Source organism: Phoenix dactylifera, chromosome 9, assembly GCF_051530095.1.
Source record: "Phoenix dactylifera cultivar Ajwa chromosome 9, Ajwa_hap1_PhDact_Kaust_v1.1, whole genome shotgun sequence".
Taxonomy (NCBI): Eukaryota; Viridiplantae; Streptophyta; class Magnoliopsida; order Arecales; family Arecaceae; genus Phoenix; species Phoenix dactylifera.
In genome coordinates this window covers 5,827,578-5,840,233 of record NC_143198.1, presented here as the reverse complement: position 1 = coordinate 5,840,233, position 12,656 = coordinate 5,827,578, and the positions used below count along the sequence as shown (strand labels likewise).

At 43.3% G+C, this 12,656-nt stretch overlaps 1 protein-coding gene across 1 annotated transcript; it reads left to right on the top strand.

Annotated features, from left to right (window-relative positions):
- The first annotated feature begins 952 nt into the window (after positions 1-952).
- LOC103705415 (uncharacterized) lies at positions 953-1,545 on the top strand. The gene has a single exon (XM_008789121.6). It carries the CDS (start codon positions 1,150-1,152, stop codon positions 1,357-1,359), a length of 210 nt encoding a protein of 69 aa, XP_008787343.4. The 5' UTR covers positions 953-1,149; the 3' UTR covers positions 1,360-1,545.
- Positions 1,546-12,656: the final 11,111 nt, after the last annotated feature.

Here is a 12,656-nt window from a genome sequence, read left to right as displayed (position 1 = left end):
GGGATGAAGTATTTCCGCATCCCTCGTTTACTCGGTAAAAGGGAGAGAAGCAAACATTTGTTAGTCCCAAGAAATTTCACAGAGGACGTAATCCGTTCTTAGAATCTTCCCAAGGTGACGCCATAGATATTAAACCCTTGGAAGTCCATAGTTCAAACGCATGAATATTAGAAGTAAAGCCAGCCTCCTTCAAATCAAGTAGACCGTACATCATGGATGTTTGGGCCACAAGGAAGACTCGAACAGTAACATAGAGGAATTGGTTTTGCTTAATGCACCGAGAAAAAGTAAGATTGAGGGAAATTGGTGAGATTTTTGGGTTGGTCTGATTCAGGAGCAAATCCGAATTATATCTTTCATGCAAAAGAAGTTTTTTTTTTTGGACCATCTATTGGTCATTTTGGGATCTATACAAATAGATAAACGCCCTTAAGTGGTATTACCAGCCATTCTGGAGGAGCAGTCGATTAGTAAAATTTAGAAATTTTGAGATTTATGCGGTGGCGGTAGATTTTTACCAAGGAAGATGAATCCTTCTTTCGATCTTTTACTCATCAAATAGTACCTGAGATCACCCAGCAACATGAGCTCTCAAATATTAATTTTTTTCCATGTAAAAGCGGGAGAGAAGTTCCTACCTCAAATGTAGAGCGGGTTTGAGAGTTTACCAGAGAAGGCACCAAAGAAGGGAGACCGTAGCTAAACTATTCTCTCCAGACTGATGACCAAGTGGAGGAACCATTTATTGCTACCAAAAAAAAAAAAAAAAGGTACAATTCGAACCCACTCGAACGTTGAAACTCATTCGAACGTTGGCAAACGGTCATGTCATGCCACTTGTCTTATTCTCTACTCTGGCCTCTGGGCCCCGCGAGCAACATGCGATTATTCTGGAAAGCAGAAAGGAGGGGCTCCCTCGTCTATTTATTCAGCTTTTTAGCCTCGGAAGCTAAGCAAGCACAGCTCGCCTCCCAACCAAGACTCTCTCAGCTGTCTCTTTCCATCTGTCTCTTTGCTTCCTCCTCCCATCTGTTCCTTCTCTCACCAGCTTCCACAACTTCTCTCAAGCTTTCCTTCCTTCATATAAACACCTCTCCACCTTGCACTCCTTGTTCCCATCTGAGTCCTATTGGAAATCAAGGAGCAGAGATGGGCTTTGTCATAGTCATCTCCCTCCCTCTGATCATCTTTGCCATCTTGCTCGGCTTTGGCTGCTACTTCCTTGGGAAGACGAAGGGGAGGCAGGAAGCGCGCGCCGGCGTGGGTGCACAAGTCTATGGTGTTCCCCAGCCCCCACCAGGCGCCATTGAGTCCTCATCTCCAACCCATGAGAAGAAGGACGGCCCAGATAATGTCTGAGAGCTTGCAAGGAAAGAGGAGAGCCGATCTCAACCTGCTGTTGGTTTCCCATAGTTTTGTGTTCTCATGTCTGTGTGGACTTGGTTGAATCCTTGTTTACTTCTATATATTCTTGTTTGTATATGCCGGAAGCGTGGATGATGTATTATGAGATGAAACAATAAAATTTGTTACATTGTTTTGGGACGTAAGACAATAATTTGTGATACATTGATGCTACTAATCTATGCGTTTGGGAGAAAGTAATTTGCTTTGTTGTTCTACAGCTTGAGATTGTGGATTATGAACTTATCATCTACGGACTTTGGGAAAGACTTCCATCTCCATTGGAGATCAAATGGAGATTTGTCAGCATCAATTGCCTGAATTTATAGACTCAGAAAGAATTAACATCATCCTCTCAAATTAAACCCATGTTTGAATCAGATCTTGGTTTCAAAATAGTATTACAGGCATCAAGTATCATCGATGTGCTTGATCTCAAAAACATAAGAAGTATGCTGTTGCTTCTCAACTTGGTTTTATACGAACAGTTACCAATCCCATGAAATCTGCTCCAGCACATCCTCTGTGATTGGAACTGTCAAACAATTCTAGGAGGATTTTATTATTATATTTGATAACCATGCATAGCTCATATGTTGTTATTGTCGAGTACTATTGTAGGAAACAATATTCTGTATAGGTGTCAAACGTTAGGATGTGCTGGAGCAGATTTCATGAGATTGGTAACTGTTCGTATATGCCCCCTCAAGATGGACGTGCCATCAGCAAGACCAATCTTGGATTTGAGTAGTTGAAATAGTTGGCAAGCTAATGGCTTGGTCAGCATATCAGCAAGTTGATCAAGAGTGTGGATGTGATGCACACTAATTTTTCCTTTGCGTACAAGAACACGGACAAATAACAGGTCAATTTCGATATGCTTCATACGGGTATGCTGCACGGGATTGAGACTAAAGTGATTGGCGCCGATATTGTCGCAGAAAATTTGGGGGGCATGTGCGAGCTTGAGACCAAGTTCTGTAAGCAGCGAGTGAAGCCGAATGGTTTTAGAAATGGCAGCGGCTAAAGCACGAAATTCAGCTTCTGTAGGAGAGCGAGACACCGCGCGCTGCTTTCGGGCCAACCAGAAAATAGGATTGTGCCCAAGGAAGGTGATAAATGCAGTGGTGGAAACACGAGTGTCAGTATTAGCAACCCAGTCCGCGTCCGTGTATGTGTGCAGCTTGAGTTCATTTTTTCCTATGAATAAGAATACCATCAAATATCGTATACTTCAGGTACCTGAGTAGTCGCTTAGCAGCAGCCTGGTGTGTATCAATTGGTTTGTGCATAAATTGAGAGAGACGATTGATAGCAAATGCAATGTTCGGTACGGGTCAGGCCAAGGTATTGAAGGGCATCAATTATTCTGCGGTATGCAGTGCTATCGTCCAGAGGTGAGCCATCATTAAGAACAAGGGCCTGACTTGTAGACATAGGAGTCTGGATGCTCTTGGCACCATCCATGTTGGTGCGAGAGAGAAGATCACGAACATATTTATGCTGCGAAAGGAAGAGACCTGAGGTCGTGGGAATAACCTCAATTCCCAAAAAATAATGGAGATTGCCCATGTCTTTCACGAAAAATCTAGAGCCAAGCTGTGCTATGATTTTGGACACAAATACGGAGTCATTGCCTGTGATAACAAGGTCATCGACATAGACAAGACAATAGCACACGATGCCGTCTGAGTAGGGCTGTCAACGGGCCGAGCTGCTCGGGCTCGGCTCGGGCCCGGCTCGGTAAAAGCCCGGCTCGAGCTCGGCTCGTTAGTCAAACGAGCCCGAGCCCGAGCCCAAAATGAGGCCCGTTTAAATCTGAGCCCGAGCCCGAGCTCGAGCTCGAGCAGCTCGCGAGCCCAAACGAGCCCAAAAGAGGGCTCCAAAATCGAATTGGATTGGTTTGGGTTCGGACTTAGCCCGTTAACCCAAACCCAATCCATTAATTAGTCCCACCTCCTCTTCTTTTTTTTTATTTTTCTTCTCCTTTCTTCTGAGTTCTGGGTTTCTCCAGAAGCGTCCGGGACCTCCGGGTGTCCCTCCCCTCCCCTCTTCCGGGTGTCCCTCCCCTCCTCCCCTCCGGGTGTCCCTCCCCTCTCGCCTTCCTCCTCCGCCGCCGATGCCTCGTTGCCTCCCTCCGCCGCCGATGCCGAGCTCGGTTCCGGAGGTTTCGATCGGAGACTGGATAGGGTTGTCCCTCCCCCTCTTTCTTCTCCGTTTCTCCCTCTCTCTTTTCCCCTCTTTGCCGACTCCTCCACCGGCGACGGTGGCGAGACTGCGACAGAGTCACAGAGGAGGGGAGTCCCTCGCACGGGAGGGTCGGGCCGCGGCCGGCGACGCCCGCGGCCGAGCCCGTGGCGTCCTCGGCCGTGCCTGCAGCCGAAGCCCGTGCCGGCGGTGCTCGCGGCCGAAGCCGGCGGCCGCCGCACGCGACGAGGTGAGTCATTTTTCTCTCTTTTTTTTTTATTTCTTTCTTTCTAACCTTATTTTTTCTCTTCTCCTTCTTTTCTTTCTTTCCTTCCTTCATTCTTCTCCGACGAACCGCCGGAACCGAGCTCGGCTGGCGGCTGCTCGTTCTTCTCTCCGACAGTCGACGGAGACAGGGACGGGGATGGGGATGGGGATGGGGATGGGGATGGGGCGGGCTCGGGCTCGGGCTGGGGCTCGCCGCTCGGGCTCGGGCTCGGGCAAACGAGCTTCACGAGCCCAAGCCCGAGCCTGAGCTGTGCCGCCCGAGCCCGAGCCCGAGCCCAATACTGGGCTCGGTACCGAGCCCGAGCCCGAGCCCGAGCCGGGGAGTTGGTGAAACGAGCCGAGCCGAGCCTGCGGAGGCTCGGGCTCGGCTCGGCTCGTTAACAGCCCTACGTCTGAGGTGTGAATGAACAGTGAGATATCTGTGCAGGAGTGAACAAAACCATAGCTAAGAAGAGCAGCTCGGAGAGATTGGTACCATGAACGTGGTGCTTGTTTGAGTCCGTCAATACTCTTCTTTAATTTACAGACATAATGAGGCTTGAGGGATCTTCAAAGCCCGGGGGCTGTTTCATGAACACAGACTCATCAAGAGTCCCATGCAAAAATGCATTGTTGACTTCCAATTGCCTGAGAGTCCAGCCGTTCATCACAGTTAGAGTTAAAATTAGCCGAATAGTGGCCGGTTTTACAATCGGGCTGAAGGTCTCGAAATAATCCACACGAGGCCGCTGATGAAAGCCCTTGGCTACCAGCCGTGCTTTGAACCGACTAATAGAGCCATCTGAGTTCCATTTTATGCGGAACACCCACTTGCTGCCGACCAAATTTTGTCCAGACTGAGAGGGAACAAGATCCCAAGTTCCATGCTTAAGGAGTGCAGTGAATTCTTCGGACATGGCTGGACGCCAGCGGGGGTCCTTGAGAGCCTGACTAACACATGTTGGTTCTACAGGCTTAGGGAGAGGATGTTTGGTCACAACATGGAGTTGCTTTGGGCGGTAAATATTATTCATGGAGCATGTGGTCATGGTGCGAGTGCGGGGAGGATCTGGTGGTGGGGAGGCCACAGGGGAGGGAGCTTGCGGAACTATTGACGGGCTAGTTTCCGATGGGGGCTCGACGGTGGGGCTCGAAGAAGGCGAGGAAGTGTCCTCTTGAGGCGGTGTGAGCAGGATGTGTGGTGCAGCAGGAGCTCCCATTGGCACGATGGATAGCACTGGCCCGCCCATAAGCGGCCTCTCAGATGATGGTAGAGTAGAGTGGGACACTGGTGCGGTGACCTTGAGAGGAAAAACTAACTCATCAAATGTGACATGTCTTGAGACATAAAGCCCTTGAGTGGGGAGGTGCAGACAGAGATATATATGCACTTTGACTAGTTGAGTAACCAACAAATAGACAAAGAAGAGACTTTGATTGAAACTTGTTGCTATTATATGGCCGCAACCATGGAAAGCAAAGACAGCCGAATGATCTAAGTTTTAGATAGTTGGGCTGCTGATTGAAAAGAACTTCAAAGGGTGACTTGTGACGAAGAACAGGAGAGGGCAACCTATTAATAAGATAGGTAGCAGTAGCTAATGCATAGGACCAGAATTCGAATGGAAGAGAGGCATGACTAAGAAGAGTTTGGCCAGTTTCCACCACATGATGGTGACGACGTTCGGACACTCCATTTTGTTGTGGAGTGTGCGGTGCCGAGGTATAGTGGCTGATTCCATGCTGAGAGAGAAAATATTTTAACACTATAAATTCTCCACCATTATCAGAATATAGGCTTCGAATTTTAGCATTAAATCTGGTCTCAATCATTTTATAGAATTGGGGAAAAATAGTTCGGACATCCGATTTTTGGTGTAGAGGAAAGAACCATATATACTTAGTCAAATGATCGATATAAATGACATAATATTTGTGACCACTAACACTTGGTATAGGCGATGGTCCCCAAACATTAGTGTAAATAAGATCAAATGGTGCATTGCTTGTCATGCCATGTTTGTGGAAAGGTAATTTGTGAGCTTTATTGATGGTGCAAGAATCACAAAGTTGAGAACAAGGCTTGGTGCGACTAACAGAAAGAGAGAAGAGGTAATAAGACGAGAGACAACTTTGAACGACGGATGACCAAAATGACTATGCCATCCATCTAAAGAGGTCTTCACATGAACAAAAGCAAGCACCTCATTCTTTGGTGGTGTGCCAACAGGAGCCGGCCGGTAAGGGGTACACACCATGCTCACATGGTCCTCGTAGAAGAATCTTTCCCGTTCTCCGATCCTTCACAAGAAAAAAAGTAGGGTGAAATCCAAGAAAAACATCATTTTGCTTTGGGATGTGGAGTGATTGATCATAACCCTATTTGATTTTGATGAGCTCAAAGCATCTGAGTATATCTCTTGTTTACTAATGAATTCAATTGAGTGTTTCAGTGAAAATCTTGTCTAAAGTGTTTCTAGACTTGGTTCATAATATTTTGGATAAGTTAAGAAGTCAGTTTGAACCAAAATCTGAGACTCGAGTCGACTCCAGAGTATTACGAGTCGACTCCAAGCGTATCAGAATCACTGGCACGGGCTCGAGTCGACTCCGGACCATTACGAGTCGACTCCGACTGAGAACAGACAGACGAACAGAAGGGCACAACTTAAAACCTGTCAGCGAGTCGACTCCTGAAGTGCGCGAGTCGACTCCGATGTTTACCGAGTCGACTCCGGAGTAGTATGAGTCGACTCCAAGGAGTTACAGACAGAAAAGTCAGAGAGCGATTTTCGACCCTGAGATTCGAGTCGACTCCTGTGGAACGCGAGTCGACTCCGATGGTTGGCAGGTCGACTCCAAAGAAAGCGAGAGTCGACTCTCAGTGGTACACAAGGCAAAAGTCAGAGAGGAGTTTTCGGACTCTGAGATTCGAGTCGACTCCCGCAATACGCGAGTCGACTCCGAGACAGCGCAACCCCAAAAAAATAGAAGACCGATTTACTGTCTCTGAGAGCCGAGTCGACTCCCAGACAGCTCGAGTCGACTCCAAGGCAGCGCTACACCAAAAAGGCAGAAGGCTATATTTCGGAAACTGAGAGCCGAGTCGACTCCGGAGAAGTTCGAGTCGACTCCAAGACTGGACGAGCCAAAAGACAGAAGATCGGGAGTTCGGGCTCTGAGCGCCGAGTCGACTCCCAGGATTGTCGAGTCGACTCGAGTGGGCCAAGTTGAAAATTAGCTCCATGGATTTCGTGAGATGAGCCGACTCCGAAAATGCCAAGTCAGCTCCAGAAGTTGGCGAGTCGACTCCGGGTTAAGACGAGTCGACTCCCAGTCGAAGAGGCTACTTTAATTCAAATCCGGAACAGTTGCCGAGTCGACTCCAGAAAAGCATGAGTCGACTCCCGCTACAGCCAAGTCGACTCCTGATCGCGCGAGTCGACTCCGACCCCCAACGGACATATTGTCAGGTTGTGCAGAGTGTGCAGAACGGGCAGAAAAAGGTGTCTAACGGCTAGTTTCCGTGGGGGATGGCTTAAATAGCCACAGAGGACTGTAGCAAGGCAGAGAACAACCATTCCATTCAAAGAAATCAAGCATTCATTCTCTGCAAGTGGTTTTTCAACGAAAAGAGGGAAGAGCGCCATAACTCCATCCAACTACCTCTTCCCAAATATTGAAAGAGATCTCCTCCTGCATTCAAGTTGACCAAACATTCAAGAGGAGACCCGAAGTTCAAGAAGCCCTACTCTACTCCAACTCAAACGTGTTTGAGGGCTCTTAACTTCTCTCTAGTTTATATTGTTATTTATCTGCTTTTGAGAAGCTCTGTTTTTCTGTTTGTTGTCATTATTTCCATCTTGTCTTTGCTTGGTTCAATTGGGGGATTGAATCAAGGGTGTAGAGGTTGGTTGGTGAGCCGAGTGTAAAACCAACGTGTAAGGGTTCGATTGTGATCCCGGAAAAACAATCGGGGTGGTTCTAGTCGGTGAGCCTGGAAAAACCGACCGAGTTCGTTGTGAGCTCGTAAAACAACAAGTTGGGTTGTAAGCTTGTAAAACAACCGACTGTAATCCAAGGGGTTATAGTGAATTCCCAAGTGAGACTTGGGGAGTGGACGTAGGAGCAAGGGTTAGCTCCGAATCACTATAAAACATTGTGTTTGTGATTGTTTGTCTCTCTCTAGTTCTCTCATTTCATTCACAGCACATAACAACTAATTAATCATCTCACAAAAGCATTAATTAGTCATCCACAAAAGTTTAATTGCAAAATTATTTTAAAACCCAATTCACCCCCCCCTCTTGGGTTGTCTATCTGGGCAACAAGTGGTATCAGAGCCTAAACTCTTCTACCCTAAGAGTCAAAGATCAAAATGACAACCCCATTTGGATCTTTCCACATCGAGGGTCAGTCCACCCAAAGACTCCCATTTTTTAATGGATCCGATTACTCATATTGGAAGGCTAGGATGAGGATATTTATCCAAGCCCAAGATTATGAGATGTGGACCATCATAGTGAATGGACCATACATCCCATCCATCTATGTAGAGGGTGTCAATGTACCCAAACTAGAAAAGGATTGGGATGACCATGACTTTAGGAAAGCACAACTCAATGCCAAAGCAATGAATGTGCTTTACTGTGCATTAGATAGGAATGAATTCAATAGGGTCTCTACTTGCAATTCTGCAAAAGAGATTTGGGATAGACTTGAAGTGACCCATGAGGGCACGAATCAAGTCAAAGAATCCAAAATAAATATATTGGTTCATAAGTATGAACTATTTAAAATGGATCCTAATGAAACAATCACTTGCATGTTCACTAGATTCACTGACATTATCAATGGCCTAAAAAGCCTTGGCAAAAACTATACTAACAGTGATCTTGTCAGGAAGATTCTTCGCTGTCTACCAAGGTCATGGAAAGCCAAGGTGACGGCAATCCAAGAAGCTAAGGACTTGAACAAGCTTCCACTTGAAGAGCTCCTTGGATCCCTAATGACTCACGAGCTAACAATGAAGCAGCACAGCGAAGAAGAGTCCTCCCATAAGAAAAAGGTAATAGCTTTTAAATCTACATCATCTAACAAGGACTTGTCTTGCAGTAGCAGCAGTGAAGAAGAGAATCATGAGGGAGAAGATGATGAGGCTCTTCTCGTGCGCAAATTCAGAAGATTCATCAATCAAAAGAAGACCTTTCATCAGAGGAGAGGGCCCTCAAATTCCTATCGGAAGAATAAAGGTAAGAAAAGGGAAAATAAGGGGATTGGGTGTTATGAGTGCAAGAAGCCGGGGCACATCAGAGCTGAGTGTCCCCTACTGAAGAAGGGGAGCAAGTACAAGAAGAAGAAAGCTCTTGTCACCACCCTATCGGACTCCGACGCATCATCGTCATCATCGGATGAGGAACTAGAAGAAAAGGCCAATTTCTGCTTCATGGCCAATGACAGTGAGGTAACATCCGAAACACATCTAGATTTTACGTTTGATGAACTGTATGATGCATTTAATGAACTTATGATTGAATATAAGGCTATAAATATTAAAAATAAAGAGCTAAAGCTAGCTAATCAATCATACCTACATAAATACGATAAATTGGTTAAGGATAAGGACTTTATCACCAAAGAAAATTTAGAACTTAAGACAAGCAACCAACTCGTAAGTCAACAAACTAATACTTTGAGTAAAGATAATGAAAAACTAATTAAGAAAAATTCAGAACTTAAAAACAATAAACAAATCTTAAAAGAGAATCTTACAAAAGAATTGAATATTCTAAAAACGGAAAAACAAACACTAACTAAAGAACTTGAAAAATACAAACCTTTGGTTGAAAAATTTACATACAGTTCTGAAAAATTGAATATGATACTTAATAGTCAACGAGCTGTATTCAATAGAGCAGGTTTAGGATATAAACCTAAAAATAAGCAAAAACTTCTTAGTAACTTCTTTGTTAAAGCAGGGGAAAGTAAAACTAAGAAAATAACCTGTTTTTGTTGTAGAACTGTAGGACATAAAGCAAATGTATGTGACTATAGGAAAGAAAAAACTAAAAGAAAAATCAAAAGGGTATGGGTTCCAAAAGGAACCAACATGACTAACCATGAAGGACCCAAGAAAACTTGGGTACCTAAAATTATATGATCTGCGTGTGTAGGAGTGTCTTGCAGCCAAGGTCAACAAAAATTGCTGGTACTTGGATAGTGGCTGTTCAAGACACATGACGGGTGACAAGGATTAATTCTTCACCCTTGAAGCTAAGAAGGGAGGTGCTGTGACTTTTGGAGACAACAACCAAGGTCACATCATTGGTATAGGTAAAGTACAAATTACCCCTTCTACTTTTATTGATAATGTTAGATATGTTGACGGTCTTAAACATAATTTATTAAGCATTAGTCAATTATGTGATAAAGGTTATGATGTTATGTTTAAACCATCACTATGCATCGTAACAAATCCAAATAACAATAGTTTAGTTTTTAAAGGAATAAGACGTGGAAATGTGTATGTTGTAGACCTTGAGGATCTTGCCAAACACAATCCATGCTTAGTTGTTAATGAAACTAAGGATAATGATGCTAGTTGGTTATGGCACCGTAAGTTAGGTCATGCAAGCATGGACACAATATCTAAACTAGTTAAAAGAGATTCTGTGATAGGTTTGCCAAAATTAAAATTTGAAAAGAATAAAATATGTGAAGCATGTCAATTTGGCAAACAATCTAGGAACTCATTTAAATCTATAAATTGTGTCTCTACCTCTAGACCTCTAGAACTGCACACATGGACCTATTTGGACCAACTAGAACCACTAGTCTAGGTGGAAATAAATATGGTCTAGTCATTGTGGATGATTATTCTAGATACACTTGGGTTATGTTCTTAGCACATAAAAATCAAGCTTTTTCAGTCTTTAAAAGGTTTCATAAGGAAGTAACTAATGCTAGAGATTCTTCAGTCATAGCCATTAGAAGTGACCATGGAACCGAATTTGAAAATCAGTTATTCGATGAGTTTTGTAGTAAAAAGGGAATAACTCATAATTTTTCTGCTCCTAGGACACCACAACAGAATGGAGTTGTAGAGAGAAAAAATAGAACTCTAGAGAAAATGGCTAGAACTATGTTGTTTGAAAGCAACCTCCCTAAGTACTTTTGGGGAGAAGCCATCAATACTTCATGTCATATATTAAATAGAGTTTTATTGAGACCCATTATAAAGAAAACACCTTATGAACTTTGGAAAAACAGAAAACCAAAGGTAAACTATTTTCATGTCTTCGGATGTAGGTGTTTTGTTCATAATAATGGGAAAGATAATCTAGAAAAATTTGACTCAAAATCTGATGAGGCTATATTCTTGGGATACTCTACAACTAGTAAAGCCTATAGAGTCTTTAATAAGAGAACCCTAGTCATAGAAGAATCTATACATGTTGTTTTTGATGACTCGAGTGATATCTCCTCTAGTAAGAGAGTTAATTTTGATGATGATATGGAAATTCTTGAAGAAAAGATTGATGAGATGACATTACAAGATAACAATCAAAAATTAATTGAAGATGCATCATCAAGCCAAGAGACTATAGTAGATCATGGGCTAACTAAGGCTTGGAGGTTTGCTCACGGGCATCCTAAGGAATTAATTCTAGATGATCCATCTCAACCCGTTAGGACAAGAGCATCCCTTAGGAACTTAAACACTCATCTAGCTTTCGTTTCACATTTTGAGCCCAAACACATAGAAGAAGCTGAAAAAGATGTAAATTGGATAAATGCAATGCAAGAAGAATTAAACCAATTTACTAGAAACAAGGTATGGAATCTAGTCGAAAGACCTTCAGAATATCCAATTATAGGTACCAAATGGATTTATAAAAATAAACTTGATGAAAATGGAATTATAATAAGGAATAAGGCTAGACTAGTAGCAAAGGGCTATAATCAAGAAGAAGGTATAGATTTTGATGAAACCTTTGCCCCTGTAGCTAGACTTGAGGCTATTAGATTATTATTAGCGTTTGCATGCTCTAAGGATTTCAAGTTATTTCAAATGGATGTAAAAAGTGCATTTCTAAATGGGTATATTAATGAGGAGGTATATGTAGAACAACCCCCTGGTTTTGAAAATCATCAATACCCTAATCACGTTTATAAATTGAACAAAGCACTTTATGGTTTGAAACAAGCACCTAGAGCATGGTATGAAAGACTTAGCAAATTTCTATTAGATCATGAATTCTCTAGGGAAAATGTAGATACAACACTATTTCTGAAAAAGCAAAACAAAGATATGTTATTAGTGCAGATTTACGTTGATGATATTATTTTCGGTGCTACTAACAATCGCCTCTGCGAAGAATTTGCTGATTTGATGCAGAGTGAATTTGAGATGAGCATGATGGGAGAGCTGAACTACTTCCTCGGGCTTCAAATAAAACAGTCTGAAGGAGGCATCTTCATCAATCAAGCCAAATATATCAAGGAGATGCTTAAAAAGTTTGATATGGAGGGGAACAAGTCAATCAGCACCCCCATGAGCTCATCATGCAAATTAGACCAAGATGAATCAGGTAAATCTGTAGATCAGAAACTATATAGAGGTATGATAGGATCTTTATTGTATCTTACTGCAAGTAGACCTGATATCATGTTTAGTGTTTGCATGTGTGCTAGATATCAGTCTAATCCTAAGGAATCACATCTAATTGCAGTTAAGAGAATCTTTAAATACCTAATAGGAACTAAGAATATAGGTTTATGGTATTCTAAAGAATATA

Coding starts and splice junctions, on each gene's coding strand:
- LOC103705415 (XM_008789121.6), top strand. CDS start 1,150: ATGGGCTTTGTCATAGTCATCTCCCTCCCTCTGATCATCTTTGCCATC.